The sequence below is a fragment of the Salvelinus fontinalis genome, unplaced genomic scaffold (assembly GCF_029448725.1).
Source record: "Salvelinus fontinalis isolate EN_2023a unplaced genomic scaffold, ASM2944872v1 scaffold_0337, whole genome shotgun sequence".
NCBI classification, from domain to species: domain Eukaryota; kingdom Metazoa; phylum Chordata; class Actinopteri; order Salmoniformes; family Salmonidae; genus Salvelinus; species Salvelinus fontinalis.
The window spans coordinates 150,220-166,348 of record NW_026600546.1 but is presented as its reverse complement, the minus strand read 5'-3'; the positions used below and the strand labels follow the sequence as shown (position 1 = coordinate 166,348).

The 16,129-nt window shown below is 47.8% G+C and overlaps 1 protein-coding gene across 4 annotated transcripts; it reads left to right on the top strand.

The window, feature by feature from the left end:
• The first annotated feature begins 7,213 nt into the window (after positions 1-7,213).
• On the top strand, positions 7,214-12,124 carry LOC129845683 (uncharacterized). Of its 4 annotated transcripts, none has more exons than XM_055913558.1 (13): positions 7,214-8,420; positions 8,685-8,824; positions 8,929-9,000; positions 9,083-9,166; positions 9,264-9,410; positions 9,500-9,580; positions 9,700-9,849; positions 9,967-10,016; positions 10,138-10,207; positions 10,300-10,386; positions 10,480-10,578; positions 11,394-11,498; positions 11,681-11,926. In XM_055913558.1, exons 1-13 carry the CDS (start codon positions 8,261-8,263, stop codon positions 11,810-11,812), a joined length of 1,377 nt encoding a protein of 458 aa, XP_055769533.1. In that variant the 5' UTR covers positions 7,214-8,260; the 3' UTR covers positions 11,813-11,926. The 4 variants fall into 4 exon arrangements, 3 of the variants coding, with proteins under 3 accessions (XP_055769533.1, XP_055769534.1, XP_055769531.1); XM_055913556.1 differs by lacking the exon at positions 11,681-11,926 and adding an exon at positions 11,948-12,124 and having other exon boundaries at positions 7,218-8,420; XR_008758066.1 differs by lacking the exon at positions 11,681-11,926 and adding an exon at positions 10,701-11,283 and having other exon boundaries at positions 7,221-8,420; positions 11,394-11,484.
• Positions 12,125-16,129: the final 4,005 nt, after the last annotated feature.

The window sequence follows — 16,129 nt, the reverse complement described above, 5'->3', positions numbered from 1 at the left end:
TTCTCTTACGAATAAAACGTGGGTTTGTCTTAGGAACCGTAGTATTTTCTAACAGCACAATGGTCACTTAAATCATTACAAAAAACACCAACCGCAGAATATTTATGTGGAACATTTGTTAAATCTACCCTGATTGATTTGATATTATCTGAGCATTTAAGATTTGGGCGAGTGTGTGAGTTAATCAACTGGGTAAGATTCATAGAATTACAAAACATTTTTAAATCATCAGACACCGGCTTTAACCAACACCAGTTGAGATCACCAATCAAGATTATTTCACTGTAAAGAAGTTTACACATAAGGTGCGTCAAAGAAGAAAATGCTATTTTCTACATTGTTGAATAATAGTGAAGACATCAAAACTATGAAATAACACAAATGGAATCATGTAGTAACCAAAAAAGTGTGAAACATATCAAAACATATCATATATTTGAGATTCTTCAAATAGCCACCCTTTGCCTTGACAGCTTTGCACACTCTTTACATTCTCTTAACCAACTTCACCTGGAATGCTTTTCCAACAGTCTTGAAGGAGTTCACACATATGCTGAGCACTTGTTGGCTGTTTTTCCTTTACTCTGCGGTCCTTTACTCTGCGGTTATCTAATGCAGCACTCCGTCACTCTCCTTCTTGGTAAAATAGCCCTTACACCGCCTGGAGGTGTGTTGGGTCATTGTCCTGTTGAAAAACAAATACATTCTCCTGAGTGGCGCAGTGGTCTAAGGCAAGTTGTGCAGTTAGAGATCCTGGTTGGAGTCCAGGCTCCGTCGCAGCCGGCCGCGACCCGGAGACCCTTGAGGCAGGCACACAATTGGCCCAGCGGGGAGGGTTGGGCCGGCAGGGATGTTCTTGTCCCATCGAGCTCTAGCGACTCCTGTGGCGAGCTGGGCGCAATGCACACTGACAGGGTTTCCAGGTGTATGGTGTTTCCTCCGACCCATTGGTGCGCCTGGCTTCCGGGTCAAGAAGCAGTGCGGCTTGGCTGGCTTGTGTTTTGAAGGACGCACGGCTCTCGACCTTCGCCTCTCCCGAGTCGTACGGGAGTTGCAGCGATGAGACAAGACTGTAACTACCAATTGGATACCACGAAAAAGGTGTAAAAGTAACAAACAATAGTTTTTATTTTTTTATAATAATTTATTAAAACAAATGATAGTCCCACGAAGCCCAAACCAGATGGGATGACGTATAGCTGCAGAATGCTGTTGTAGCCATGCTGGTTAAGTGTGAATTCTGAATAAATCACAGTGTCAACAGCAAAGCATCCCCACACCATAACACCTCCTCCTCCTCCATACTTTATGGTAGGAAATACACATGCAGAGATCATCTGTTCACCCACACCGCATCTCACAAAGACATGGCAGTTGGAACCAAAAATCTCAAATTTGGGCTTCTGTCACACCCTGGCCTTAGTATTATTGGTTTTCTTTATTATTTTAGTTAGGTCAGGGTGTGACATGGGGAATGTTTATGTTTTGTTGGTTTTGGGTGTGTATTTGGTAAAGGGGTTATGGGGTGAAGTATATGGTTTTGTGTTGAGTGTAGATGTCTAGCGTTGTCTATGTTGGTTAGTCATCTAGGAGAGTCTATGGTTACCTGAATCAGCTCTCCATGCTCGTCCTGATGTGCGTGCTACCCGTCTGGAAAGGACAGTCCCACGAACCAGGCCTCCTGTACGCCTCCCTAGTCCTGCACCTCCTATATTAGCCCTATGTACTAACTCTCCTGTGACGGTCCCCAGCCCAGTACAACCAGTGCCTCCTCCACGCACTAGCCTTATGGTGCGTGTCTCCAGCCCTTTACCACCAGTGCCTAAATTACGCACCAAGCCTCCTGTGTGTACCCAGAGTCCTGTGCGTCCTGTTGCTGCTCCCCGCATTAGCCCTGAGATGCGTGTCCCCAGTCCGGTACCACCAGTTCCGGCCCCACGCACTAGGCCTAATGTGCGTCCCCAGGGTCCAGTATGCCCTGTTCCTGCTCCCCGCACTAGCCCTGAGATGCGTGTCCCCAGCCCGGTACCACCAGTTCCGGCACCACGCACTAGGCCTAATGTGCGCTCCCAGGGTCCAGTATGCCCTGTTCCTGCTCCCCGCATTAGCCCTGAGATGCGTGTCCCCAGTCCGGTGCCACCAGTCCCGGCACCACGCACCAGGCCTACAGTGCGCCTCAGCCGGCAGGAGTCTGCCGTCTGCACAGCGATGACTGAACTGCCCGTCTGCCAAGCGCCATCTGAGCCATCCGTCTCCCCAGCGCCATCTGAGCCATCCGTCTCCCCAGCGCCATCTGAGCCATCCGTCTCCCCAGCGCCATCTGAGCCATCCGTCTCCCCAGCGCCATCTGAGCCATCCGTCTGCAATGAGCCTGCAAAGCCGCCCGTCTGCCATGAGCCTGCAAAGCCGCCCGTCTGCCATGAGCCTACTGAGCCGTCCGCCAGACAGGAGCCGCTAGAGCCGCCAGCCAGACAGGAGCCGCTAGAGCCGTCCGTCAGACAGGATCTGCCAGAGCCGCCAACCAGACAGGATCTGCCAGAGCCGCCAACCAGACAGGATCTGCCAGAGCCGCCAACCAGACAGGATCTGCCAGAGCCGCCAACCAGACAGGATCTGCCAGAGCCGCCAACCAGACAGGATCTGCCAGAGCCGCCAACCAGACAGGAGCAGCCAGATCAGTCAGCCAGATCAGTCAGCCAGCCATGAGCAGCCAGATCCGTCAGCCAGCCATGAGCAGCCAGATCCGTCAGCTAGCCATGAGCAGCCAGATCCGTCAGCTAGCCATGAGCAGCCAGATCCGTCAGCTAGCCATGAGCAGCCAGATCCGTCAGCTAGCCATGAGCAGCCAGATCCGTCAGCTAGCCATGAGCAGCCAGATCCGTCAGCTAGCCATGAGCAGCCAGATCCGTCAGCTAGCCATGAGCAGCCAGATCCGTCAGCTAGCCATGAGCAGCCAGATCCGTCAGCCAGCCATGAGCAGCCAGATCCGTCAGCCAGCCATGAGCAGCCAGATCAGTTAGCCAGCCATGAGCAGCCAGATCCGTTAGCCAGCCATGAGCAGCCAGATCTGTCAGCCAGCCATGGGCCGTCCCTCAGTCCGGAGCTGCAGTCCCTCAGTCCGGAGCTGCAGTCCCTCAGTCCGGAGCTGCCATTCCTCAGTCCGGAGCTGCCCCTTACCCTGGAGCTGCCCCTTCCCCTGGAGCTGCCCCTTACCCTGGTGCTGCCCCTTACCCTGGTGCTGCCCCTTACCCTGGTACTGCCCCTGACCCTGGTACTGTCCCTGACCCTAGTACTGCCCCTGACCCTGGTACTGCCTCTTACCCTGGTACTGCCCCTTAGTCCGGAACTGCCCCTGAATGCAATGGGGTTAAGGTGGAGGGGGGTCGTTTGGAGGAAGCCTAGGAGGTGTTTAGGTACTGTGGTGACGTGGGGACCGCGACCAGAGCCGGAGCCGCCACCGTGGATGGAAGCCCACCCAGACCCTCCCCTAGACTGTGTATGGTGCGCCCGGAGTTCGCGCCTCAAGGGGGGGGTTATGTCACACCCTGGCCTTAGTATTATTGGTTTTCTTTATTATTTTAGTTAGGTCAGGGTGTGACATGGGGAATGTTTATGTTTTGTTGGTTTTGGGTGTGTATTTGGTAAAGGGGTTATGGGGTGAAGTATATGGTTTTGTGTTGAGTGTAGATGTCTAGCGTTGTCTATGTTGGTTAGTCATCTAGGAGAGTCTATGGTTACCTGAATGAGTTCCCAATTAGAGACAGCTGATTTCGGTTGTCTCTGATTGGGAGCCTTATTTAGGGTAGCCATAGGCTCTCATTGGTTGTGGGTAATTGTCTATGTCAGAACGTTTGTAGCCTGTCTGTCTATGCACAACGTTTGTAGCTTCACGGTCGTTTTGTTATTTTGTATAGTTTGTATTAAGTGTTCGTCTTTCATTTAAATAAATTCATTATGACTGCATACCTTGACGCGTATTGGTCCGACCCATGCTTCTCCTCTTCAGACGAAGAGGAGGAGAACGATCGTGACAGCTTCAGACCAAAGGACGAATGGATTGTGTTTCATGGCCCAAGTATGTCTCTTATTATTGGTGTCCTTTTAATAGTGGTTTCTTTGCAGCAATTCAACTATAAAGGCCTGATTCACACAGTCTCCTCTGAACAGTTGATGTTGAGATGTGTCAGTTACTTGAACTCTGAAGCATTTATTTGGGCAGCAATATCTGAGGCTGGTAACTCGAATGAACTTATCCTCTGCAGCAGAGGTAACTCTGGGTCTTCCATTGCTGGGGTGGTCCTCATGAGAGCCAGTTTCATCATAGCGCTCGATTGTTTTTGCAACTACACTTGAAATATTCCGTATTGACTGCCCTTCATGTCATAAAGTAATGATGGACTGTTGTTTCTCTTTGCTTATTTGAGCTGTTCTTGCCATAATATGGACTTGGTATTTTACCAAATAGGCCTATCTTCTGTATACCCCCCCCCCCCCCCTCACACCTTGTCAAAACACAATTGATTGTGTCAAATGCATTAAAAAGGAAAGAAATTCCACTTTTAAGAAGGCACACCTGTTAATTGAAACGCATTCCAGGTGACTTTCTCATGAAGCTGGTTGAGAGTGCCAAGAGTGTGCAAAGCTGTCATCAAGGCAAAGGGTGGCTACTTTGAAGAATCTAACATATATTTGGATTTGTTTAACACTTTTTTGGTTACTACATGATTCCATATGTGTTATTTCATCGTTTAGATTTTTCTTCAATGTAGAAAATAGTAAAAAATAAAGAAAAACCATGAGTAGGTGAGTAGGTGTTCTAAAACTTTTGACCGGTAGTGTAGAGCCTTCAGTGCTTTTTTCTCGTGGGCTGTGGCCCCCCTTGTCTGAATTTGGTCAATATGTCCTCCAAAAGACTTTATAGCCCACTGTGGCAAAGACTATACTTTCAGGAGTTAAACAACACAATAAAATAAAAATCTCCTTGTTTGTCTCATTCTTCCAATCTAGCTAGTGACTTTATAAAACACAATATTTGGTATTTGTATTTTATATTATGCCAATTTTATATTATGCCAACGATATAGGAAAGCATCTGGTGGCAAAATAGCCAAAATCATGAATTAATTCAAGGTTTACAAATATGCCTAATCAATAAAACATTGTCAGAAAACAATAGTCTAAACCCAATGTCAACCATATATTGTTGAAAAGTTACAGACGATTTACTGAGAATTTAACCTCACAACACCAAATATGGAACACATACAACCAAGTGCAGTGCAGTCTAAACTAGTAATGGTCACAGCAAATTATCGTTATTATTTCATCAACACTGTCAAGTACAGGTGTTTGAATGTTATAATATTGTAGAGAACAATGTTACGCACGCCTCTGAAGAGGGAACGCAACACCCTGCTACAACTCAACTCCCAGTGAAGTGAAAGAGGTATGGACTGTAGGTGTGAGAAAGGACAGCAAAAGGCAGAATTGACCGTTTACTAGGATTTTATTCCTTACACGGTAATATGGGGAAAAGGGGCTGGACGGAACCAAAGCAAAGAAAGTAAATGTTGAAGCCCCCCTCTCTTATCTAACCTGTCTACCCACTACGTACCTAACTTAGCACCACCTGGTGCCCTAATCAAAATACAGGGAGTGGTCCGCCCAGGTCTTACCTAGTGTGCCTAGACAGTGATTATACTACTATGTATGCCCGCGGGCCTCTTGCCTAAGCACTCCCTAGGTGCCTTCCCCTTCCGGGAACAAATGAAACAGGATAACAAACCATTTCAATAATCAAAACAGTGCGTCCTATTGACACACAGACATAATCAATCAGCTCCCTCAGCAACAACTAACTCAGTTAATTACCCACAGCCATTGGCCTCCTCTCTCAGCAAAAATCTCTTTTCACAATCAATCTCCCTCTGCATTCATTCCTCTTTTTTTCCTCCTGAACAGAACACTGGCTTTTATATAGCTTTAGGAGTCTAATTGGATACAGCTGCGTCTTGACGAGAGGGCGGGGTCAGCTCCAATTAGCCATGGAGTAGACCAATCAGCTGCTTGGGGAGAATTCAGGAAGCCATCTCCTGAAACACACACACTCAAATACAAACTACAACACAGAAACTGGGGAACGTAACAAACAAGCTAATGATTAATTCTATGTAATTTCTAATGACATCAGGCAAAGAAAACAACGTTTGGACATTTCGTAGCTCCCTCTTGAATTGACCCTTTTTCCCTCTACATTGTATAGCAAGTAAGTGAATATATAAAACTAATATATGTCATTCATCAGACACTTTTATCCAAAGCGACTTACAATAAAACCTGCTGTCGTTTATGTATGGGTGGTGACGGGAATCGAACCCACTACCCTGGCGTTGCAAGCGTCATGCTCTATCATGGTCATGGGTGCACCTCAGCCACGCTCAAGGTCCTAAACGATATCTTAACCGCCATCGATAAGAAACAATACTGTGCAGCCGTATTCATTGACCTGGCCAAGGCTTTCGACTCTGTCAATCACCACATCCTTATCGACAGACTCAACAGCCTTGGTTTCTCAAATGATTGCCTCGCCTGGTTCATCAACTACTTCTCCGATAGAGTTCAGTGTGTAAAATCGGCTTCCTGTAGTCCGGGCCTCTGGCAGTCTCTATGGGGGTGCCACAGGGTTCATTTCTTGGGCCGACTCTCTTCTCTGTATTCATCAATGATGTCGCTCTTGCTGCTGGTGAGTCTCTGATCCACCTCTACGTAGATGACACCATTCTGTATACTTCTGGCCTTTCTTTGGACACTGTGTTAACTACCCTCCAGACGAGCTTCAATGCCATACAACTCTCCTTCCGTGGCCTCCAACTGCTCTTAAATACAAGTAAAACTAAATGCATGCTCTTCAACCGATTGCTGCCTGCACCTGCCCGCCCGTCCAGCATCACTACTCTGGACGGTTCTGACTTAGAATATGTGGACAACTAAAAATACCTAGGTGTCTGGTAAGACTGTGAACTCTCTTTCCAGACTCACATCAAACATCTCCAATCCAAAGTTAAATCTAGAATTGGCTTCCTATTTCGCAACAAAGCATCCTTCACTCATGCTGCCAAACGTACCCTTGTAAAACTGACCATCCTACCGATCCTCGACTTCAGCGATGTCATTTACAAAATAGCCTCCAACACCCTACTCAACAAATTGGATGCAGTCTATCGCAGTGCCATCCATTTTGTCACCAAAGCCCCATTTCCTACCCACCACTGCGACCTGTACGCTCTCGTTGGCTGGCCCTCACTTCATACTCGTCGACAAACCCACTGGCTCCAGGTCATCTACAAGACCCTGCTAGGTAAAGTCCCGCCTTATCTCAGCTCGCTGGTCACCATAGCAGCACTCACCCGTAGCACACGCTCCAGCAGGTATATCTCACTGGTCATCCCCAAAGCCAATTCCTCCTTTAGCCACCTCTCCTTCCAGTTCTCTGCTGCCAATGACTGGAACGAACTACAAAAATCTCTGAAACTGGAGACACTTATCTCCCTCACTAGCTTTAAGCACCAGCTGTCAGAGCAGCTCACAGATCACTGCACCTGTACATAGCCCATCTATAAATAGCCCAAACAACTACCCCATCCCCTACTGTATTTATTTATGTTGCTCCTTTGCACCCCAGTATTTCTACTTTGCACATTCATCTACTGCAAATCTACCATTCCAGTGTTTTTAATTGCTACATTGTATTTACTTCGCCACCATGGCCTATTTATTGCCCTTCTACCTCCCTTATCTCACCTAATTTGCTCACATTGTATATATACTTGTTTTTCTACTGTATTATTGACTATGTTTGTTTACTCCATGTGTAACTCTGTGTTGTATGTGTTGAACTGCTTTGCTTTATCTTGGCCAGGTCGCAGTTGTAAATGAGAACTTGTTCTCAACTTGCCTACTTGGTTAAATAAAGGTGAAATAAAAAAATAAATATCAACTGAGCTACGAAGAAGCACGTCGACGTCATTAGAATGATGACAAGCAATTTTAACGGATTCTAAAGGGAATCATAGAATTCCAAACTCATTTCTATGGCAACACAGTTGTCAATTTTGTAAACAATCATTTTCGAACGTGTGTTGCCAAGAGACATCTAACCGACGTTCTATGGAACGTTTTCTGTGCGACAACAACTTCAGTTTGCTGCCGACAACAAACTTGTTTGATTTTTGACACCTGAGATAGAACAATCAACTGGAAAATGCCTGGGTGCTTTTCAAGACTAGCGGAGAGAGTGCGTGGACGTCGGCGGCCTAATACGTCGACAGGTTGTTCAAATTCATTTGTGGCTTGTTTTTCTTGTCTTTTTCTGTTTTGCAGGGTTCGTGATTGTCGACAGGTGGACAGCGACTTCGAAGAGGGTATGTGGAGTTTAAAACTCTTATTTTACTACATTTAACAATGTCATTATAATTTGCGAAATGTTGTGTATTTCTATAATTCAGACTTGGCAAAAATGCTTGTGCTAGAGATGTTGTAGCTAGCTAGCTTGCTAGCTAACATTAACTTTAGTAACTGTTGCTAAGCGATCGACTTTTGCTTCCTAGCTAGCTAGTATTAGCAGTCTTGCTACGTTTTATGTCCTAACAATTGTTTATTTTATATTCCAATGTTCCTCAATTTAGAAACAACTGTCCTGGATGAGATCCAGTTGGATGTGCCATTGGATGATGTGCCAGATGTTCCACAGCTGCCAGTCCTCCTTGATGTCCAGAATGCTGCTATTATCCTTGAGGATGTGCCAGATGTGCAGACTATCCTTGAGGTACACTTTTCTGAAAGTTTGGGGTTTTATGTTTGAAAAATATCCCAGATATTCAAGTTGTCTCTTTGACATGAAACAAATATCTTGTCTGCTTTCTGCTTTAGGAGGCCACTGGCAATTGGCAGTTGATTCCGATTAGCTTCAGCCCCCTGTACTGTGGGCCTGTTGTGATCAGGGTAAGAAAGAGACCCCCCACACGCAGTCACATCACGGTTACTATGTTTACAGTTTCCAACATGAATGTATTGTAATGTGCAGAACAATGCCAGTCCGGTGGTTAAAGCTTGGAGAACTTTCCAGTTCATCAGCCCCATCATCACCTACATGCGTGGGGGATCCCAGGTATGTGTCTTTGTAACTTCCTAATCTATATTGTCAGTGTGTCACAGCGATTGCTGAAGTGGTTTTGTTGATGTTGTCTTGTTGTTTATCTCAACAGCAGGTGGTGGTGAGGATGCACCACGTTAGTAGGGTGAGAGGCCTGGAGACTCAACTGGTGTGGGCCATCTCCAAGGAGACAGCCAGGCTTAGTCCAAAGGGCATCCCCTACTGTGCCACCAAAGTGCAGTCCATCACTTGGATCCAGGTAAGACGTAAATACTACTGAAATAGTATTAAATTAGATTTTTCTTCACTTATTCCATTTGGCCTTAACATGTATTCTCTCTCTGTCAGCGTGTGGCTGGCAGGGTGACCCACTATGTGTCTCACCTCCGCCACGAGACGTCTGTGGACGTGACGCTTGGCTGCTACCAGGTAAATAAACGATTTCCTATGTATATAGACTAGACATTACTGGGCATTTTTGCATTAGATTTTGTGTGTTTTCTAATATTGTGTGTGTGGTAAACAGGTGTGTTGTGTGTTTTGAGCAGCAGACTGATGTCTCAGTGGTGTACGCCACTCTCCACATGGGGCTGGACGGGCTTCTCTCCTCTTCAGCGTGGTCGGAGGCTGCCTCCTTCTCTACGCCCACCACTCAGCAGTTCACTGACCCAGAGCCTGAGGGCCACGACTGCTATAAGGTCAGACGTTACACACACATACTATTGACTAAGAGCATTAAGATGCTTCCATTGACCGATTGTTTGTTATGTCATTGCATTGGTCACTGATTTTGAATGCTTGTTTTGTTGTCGTAGGGCTGGGAGGAGGACGTGCTGCCTGAGGAGAGGGAGGTTCCTCTGCTAAAGTGAGTTCCTCTAAATGTCTGTGTAGTCTGGGCTTGTCAGATGCTGAAGGATAGTGGTCATAATGCTGTTATCCCCCATTGACTCTAATGGTTGACATGCTCCATTCCCTCCCTTTCACAGCCTCTACCTTACCAGCAAGAGAGTGGAGGACATCGCCCTGAGGCTTGTCTCCCTGCGCCAGGCTTTCACTGTGAGTGGACCCACTTTTCTTTTTCTCTCTGTGACATCTTGTTCTATCTCCTAGAGGAAGATGCCTCACCCTAACTCTTCCCTCTTCCCTAGACCCTGCTTGGTTCCACCCTGAGCAGGAACCATCTGTTTGTGGCGGGAAAGGTCCTCCTGGGCGCACTGGTTCAGGCCAACCACATGGTAACTCACTAATTCATTCTCTTTCAAGGGAAAGAGAGCGTCCCTGAGGGGAAATGTGTTCTGTTCACTGAGATGCTCTTTTCTTTGTCATAGGACGGGGCCAACTTCATCCGTACTTATAACGACTTTGTGGACTACCTGAGTGACCCCTCCAAGCGGAATGACATTGAGAGGGAGCTGGCTGAGGCAAACGTGAGTTCATTAACTCTTTCAAGTCTCACTGAGTTCTTCCACATGCATGTCTTTTATACATCACAGTAGCTGATCTATATGAAATCATTCTTATTTTCTCCAAACGTGTTTTCTTGTCCTAGATCCATCATGTGAACATGATAGATGTCATTTTTTTATTTATTTTTTATTTTTAATTTTAGCCCCTTTTCTCCACAATTTTCGTGGTATCCAATCGCTAGTAATTACTATCTTGTCTCATCGCTACAACTCCCGTACGGGCTCGGGAGAGACGAAGGTCGAAAGCCATGCGTCCTCCGAGGCACAACCCAACCAAGCCGCACTGCTTCTTTAACACAGCGCGCCTCCAACCCGGAAGCCAGCCACACCAATGTGTCGGAGGAAACACCGTGCACCTGGCCCCCTTGGCTAGCGCGCACTGCGCCCAGCCCGCCACAGGAGTCGCTGGAGCGCGATGAGACAAGGAAATCCCTACCGGCCAAACCCTCCCTATCCCGGACGACGCTAGCCCAATTGTGCGTCGCCCCACGGACCTCCCGGTCGCGGCCGGCTGCGACAGAGCCTGGGGGCGAACCCAGAGACTCTGGTGGCGCAGTTAGCACTGCGATGCAGTGCCCTAGACCACTGCGCCACCCGGGAGGCCCAGATGTCGTTTTTGAGCTGGTGCTGTTTGGGATGATGACAGCTCAGAAGTCCCTGATGGTGGTAAGTAGCATCTCGCTGGTACATGTTTTGATATCTCTCTATTAGCAGTTTCACTTAAATTCCTCTTCTCTTCTATTCTCTCCTCTTTTCTCCTCCTTTGTTTCCTTTAGCACCCCGGTGGGTTTGTGGAGCGTCTGTACGCTCTCCTGTACTCCTTCCTGCCCACTGCTGCCAACATGGAGCCAGAGGCTGACAGATACCTGCTGCTGCTCAATGTAAGAGTCAAGAGGTTACTTCCTGTTTACTTCCATATTCTTAGTGTACTTCCTTTTTACTTCCTTATTCATGGTTAACCAGGTTCCAATGTCATTTTAGGGGGAGTATTTCTAATTGTTTCTCTCCTCTTGAGCTAGTAACTTAGAGCCATTTTCTATGTGTTGTGTGGTGTTCTCTTCAGGGCGGGCTGATGGCTCTGCTAGATGACATGTTTGGCCAGCAGCTGGCCTGGTACTTTAACCCAGAGTCTCTGGTCACGGAGCTCTCCAGCCTCCTGGAGTACCACTTGGAGAACCTCATGGCCAGCATGTAGTCCTACTGCAGGGACCATACTCCTTTCTCCTTCTCTCTCTCTCTTGAAGGAATTAAGGACTTGAAGTGCTTTGTTGATCCCTGATTAGTTAACACCCATTAATTTAATGTATTCTCTTGTTTTCTCTCCCCACAGGATTCTTGTGACACTTTGCCACCCAAGAGGGATCCAGACACCAATGCACTACATTACTTTGCACTGAATTTGACATTTTTAAATAAAATAAGTTGTAGTTCAAAAACATTTTTGTTTCCGTCTTTTCATCTATTTGATTTTATGACCATTTCCTCTTCCTAGAGGTATAATGCTAATATTAGATTATTACATGAACAATGATGCTTTATTATCTGCATATGGAAATAAAAAAACAATTTTTAGTTGATTTACAGATACTACAGGCCCACACTTTATATGGTTTTGTACTGTGGTTTGTGATACTGTACTATTTAAAAACATGTAGGACTACATACACTGAGTGCACAAAACATTAGGAACGTCTTCCTAACATTGAGTTGCACACCCTTTTTCCCTCAGAACAGCCTCAATTCATCGGGGCATGGACTCTACAAGCTGCACTAAGCGTTCCACAAGGATGCTGGCCCATGTTGTGTCAAGTTGGCTGGATGTCCTTTGCGTGGTGGACCATTTTTGATACACATGGGAAACTGTTGAGCATGAAAAAAACAGCAGTGTTGCAGTTCTTGACACACTTAACCCGGTGCGCCTGGCACCTACTACCATACCCCGTTCAAAGGCACTTAAATATTTTGTCTTGTCGAATCACCCTCTGAATGACACACACAATCCATGTCTCAATTCTCTCAAGGTTTTAAAATCTTTCTTTAACTCCCCTTCATCTACACTGATTGAAGTGGATTCAACAAGTGACATCAATAAGGGGTCATAGCTTTCACTTGGTCAGTCTGTCATGGAAAGAGCATGTGTCCTCAATGTTTTGTATTATCAGTGGGTGTAGTAACCTGGTACAGTATAACGTTTCCCACTAGAGGGGGGAATTGCTTCAGTCTTGAATGTTACTTCTCCCTATCCCTACTCTACATTAACAGTCTGCTATTGTAGACTCCGGTAACTTGTATCTTAGTTTTTTATATTTGCCATTAATGTCTGAACCATTTACCATCTTTCCCACTGAAACCAGTAATGTTAGCGTTCATGTGAGAGAGGGTGTAGTAGTGCATACTGACCACTAGTTGGATCATAGTGTGGGTGGTGGAGTTCATGCAGGAACACAGAGGGTAGAGGCATTCTCCATCACAGTAGAAGGCAGACTAACAGGTAGGAGCCAATACCCAGTCCTAATGGAGAGAAATACCATAGAAATCGAACGACAAGATTAGATGAATGACTAGAATAGACTCTATCAACGAGAAATACATGATAAAGAATCCAAAGAACATACTCTACAATGCACATCCTACACAAATGCCTTGCTTCCCTAAAAATACTGTGTGTTACAGCAAATAAGATGGTAAAATGTTAGTTCATGATTATCTATTCAGTACAATGAGTAGTTAAGAGAGATAGAATCTCACCTTCCAGCCTTGTTCACTGAATCTCACATATAATTCATGTCTCTTACAAGCCTGACGCCCACACATGGCTGTGATCTGAAAGGGACCAAAAAATATGTTATGAACCAGGAAAGACTAATGTACACTTTGGATGCATTGGATGAAATGTAAACTCAACTTAAGTAATTTTGTAATTGACCCTCTATAGAATAACAACAGTTGACTGCTATTTAAGTAATAGTTTGACTGTCAAATCCATGTATTGGTTAGGGTTAGGGTTAGGTTGACTTTTATGGAGAGACCAGCCCAAATTTTCTGTGCCATTTCCTGGGCATTTCATTACCTCCGCGTTCTAAGTTCTGTGCGTTCTAAGTTTTGCGCAACCCAGCGCTTGGAAAAATCAATGGTACAAAACCTAAGATATTGATCTTGTAAGAGGTGCGTAATGGGCTGCAGGGAAGTCAGGCACAGGAGAGCAGAACTGGGTAATAACCGAAGCAGTTTAATGAGGAAAAAACCAACGGCTCCCAGAACAACAAAATATGGGTTGAAATAATCCATCGCAAACCAGTCTGAAGTGCACATACACTTTACAACAAACAATTCCACACACAGACATGGGGGGAACAGAGGGTTATTTACACATCAAGTAATGAGGGAATGTAAAACAGGTGTGTGGGAAAACAAGACAAAACAAATGGAAAATGATAGGTGGATTGGCGATTGCAAGAAGACCGGTGACGTTGAACGCCGCCCGAACAAGGAGAGGAACCGACTTCGGCGGAAGTCGTGACAGTACCCCCCTCCCTTGACGCGGGAATCCAGCAGCACGTCAACACCTACCTCGGGGACGACCAGGAAGGCGAGGTGCAGGGCGATCCGGACGGAGACGGTGGAACTCCTGCATGATTGAATTGCCCAACACAACCTCCACCAGAACCCAGCATCTCTCCTCCGGACCGTACCCCTCCCACTCCACGAGTTACTGAAGGCCCCACGCCCGATTCCTCGAATCCAGTATGGAGCGAACGGCATACGCCCGGTCCCCCTCGATGTCCAGAGGGGGCAGAGGAACCACCCGCACCTCAGACCCCTGGAGCGGACCAGCCACCACCGGCCTGAGGAGACACACATGGATTGAGGGGTTAATACGGTAATCGAGTGGGAGCTGTAACCTGTAACACACCTCGTTCAGTCTCCCCAGGACTTTAAACGGCCCCACAAACCGCGGACACAGCTTCCGGCAGGGCAGGCGGAGGGGCAGGTTTCGGGTCGAGAGCCAGACCTGGCACCGGGACCTCACTGCGGTGACGGTCTGCGCTGGCGCAGCACGGCGCAGCACGGCGCTGAAGGTGAACATGGGAGGCGTCCCATGTCACCTCCGCGTGCCGGAACCAGTCGTCCACCGCAGGAGCCTCGGTCTGACTCTGATGCCAAGGAGCCAGAACCGGCTGATATCCCAGTATGCACTGGAAGGGGGAGAGGTTAGTGGAGGAGTGGCGAAGCGAGTTCTGGGCCATCTCTGCCCAGGGCACGAACGCCGCTCGCTCCCCCGGCCGGTCCTGGCAACAAGACCGCAGAAACCTACCCACATCCTGGTTAACTCTCGCCACCTGCCCGTTACTCTCGGGGTGAAAACCTGAGGTAAGGCCGATCGAGACCCCCAGACGCTCCATGAACGCTCTCCAGACCCTCGACGTGAACTGGGGACCTCGGTCAGACACTGTATCCTCAGCCACCCCGTAGTGCCGGAAGACATGAGTGAACAAGGCCTCGGCAGTCTGTAGGGCCGTATGGAGATCTGGCAGAGGAAAGAGACGGCAGGACTTGGAGAAACGGTCCACCCTGACCAGGATCGTGGTGTTACCCTGTGAGGGGGGAGATCTGTGAGAAAATCTATCGACAGGTGAGACCATGACCGTTGTGGAACGGGTAAGGGGTGTAACTTACCTCTGGGCAGGTGCCTAGGAGCCTTACACTGGGCGCACACCGAGCAGGAGGAAACATAAACCCTCACGTCCTTAGCCAAGGTGGGCCACCAGTACTTCCCAATCAAACAGCGCACTGTCTGACCGATACCTGGATGACCAAAGGAGGGTGACGTGTGAGCCCAATAGGTCAGCCGGTCACGGACAGCAAACGGAAAGTACAGACGCCCAGCGGGACCCTGGAGAGGAGTGGGCCCTGCCCATAACGCTTGCTCAATGTCCGCGTCCAGCTCCCAAACTACCAGCGCCACCAGGCAGGAGGCCGGGAGTATGGGGGTGGGTTCCATGGGCCGCTCCTCTGTGTCATACAGCCAGGACAGTGCGTCTGCCTTGACATTCTGGGAACCTGGTCTGTACAAAAGGGTGAAAACAAAACGGGTGAAAAACATGGCCCACCTTGCCTGGCGAGGATTCTCCTCGCTGCCCGGATGTACTCCAGATTGCAGTGGTCAGTCCAGATGAGAAAAGGGTGTTTTGCCCCCTCAAGCCAATGTCTCCACGCCTTCAAAGCCTTGAAGACAGCCAACAGCTCCCGGTCCCCCACGTCATAGTTTCGCTCCGCCGGGCTGAGCTTCCTCGAGAAGAAGGCACAGGGGTGGAGCTTCGGTGGCGTACCCGAGCGCTGAGAGAGCACGGCTCCTATCCCAGCCTTGGTCCACCTCCACTGTGAACGCCAAAGAGGGATCCGGATGGGCCAGCACGGGATCCGAGGTAAACAGAGCCCTTAGGTGACCAAAAGCCCTGTCCGCCTCAGCAGCCGACCACTGCAGACGTACCGGGCCCCCATTCAGCAGTGA

What these genes read in the sequence shown, in the direction of transcription:
- LOC129845683 (XM_055913556.1), top strand. Translation starts at nt 8,261, where the DNA reads ATGCCTGGGTGCTTTTCAAGACTAGCGGAGAGAGTGCGTGGACGTCGG. An exon ending in GTGGGCCTGTTGTGATCAGG is followed by an intron (nt 9,001 to 9,082) that starts GTAAGAAAGAGA and finishes TGTAATGTGCAG; the next exon opens with AACAATGCCAGTCCGGTGGT. An exon ending in ACATGCGTGGGGGATCCCAG is followed by an intron (nt 9,167 to 9,263) that starts GTATGTGTCTTT and finishes TTATCTCAACAG; the next exon opens with CAGGTGGTGGTGAGGATGCA.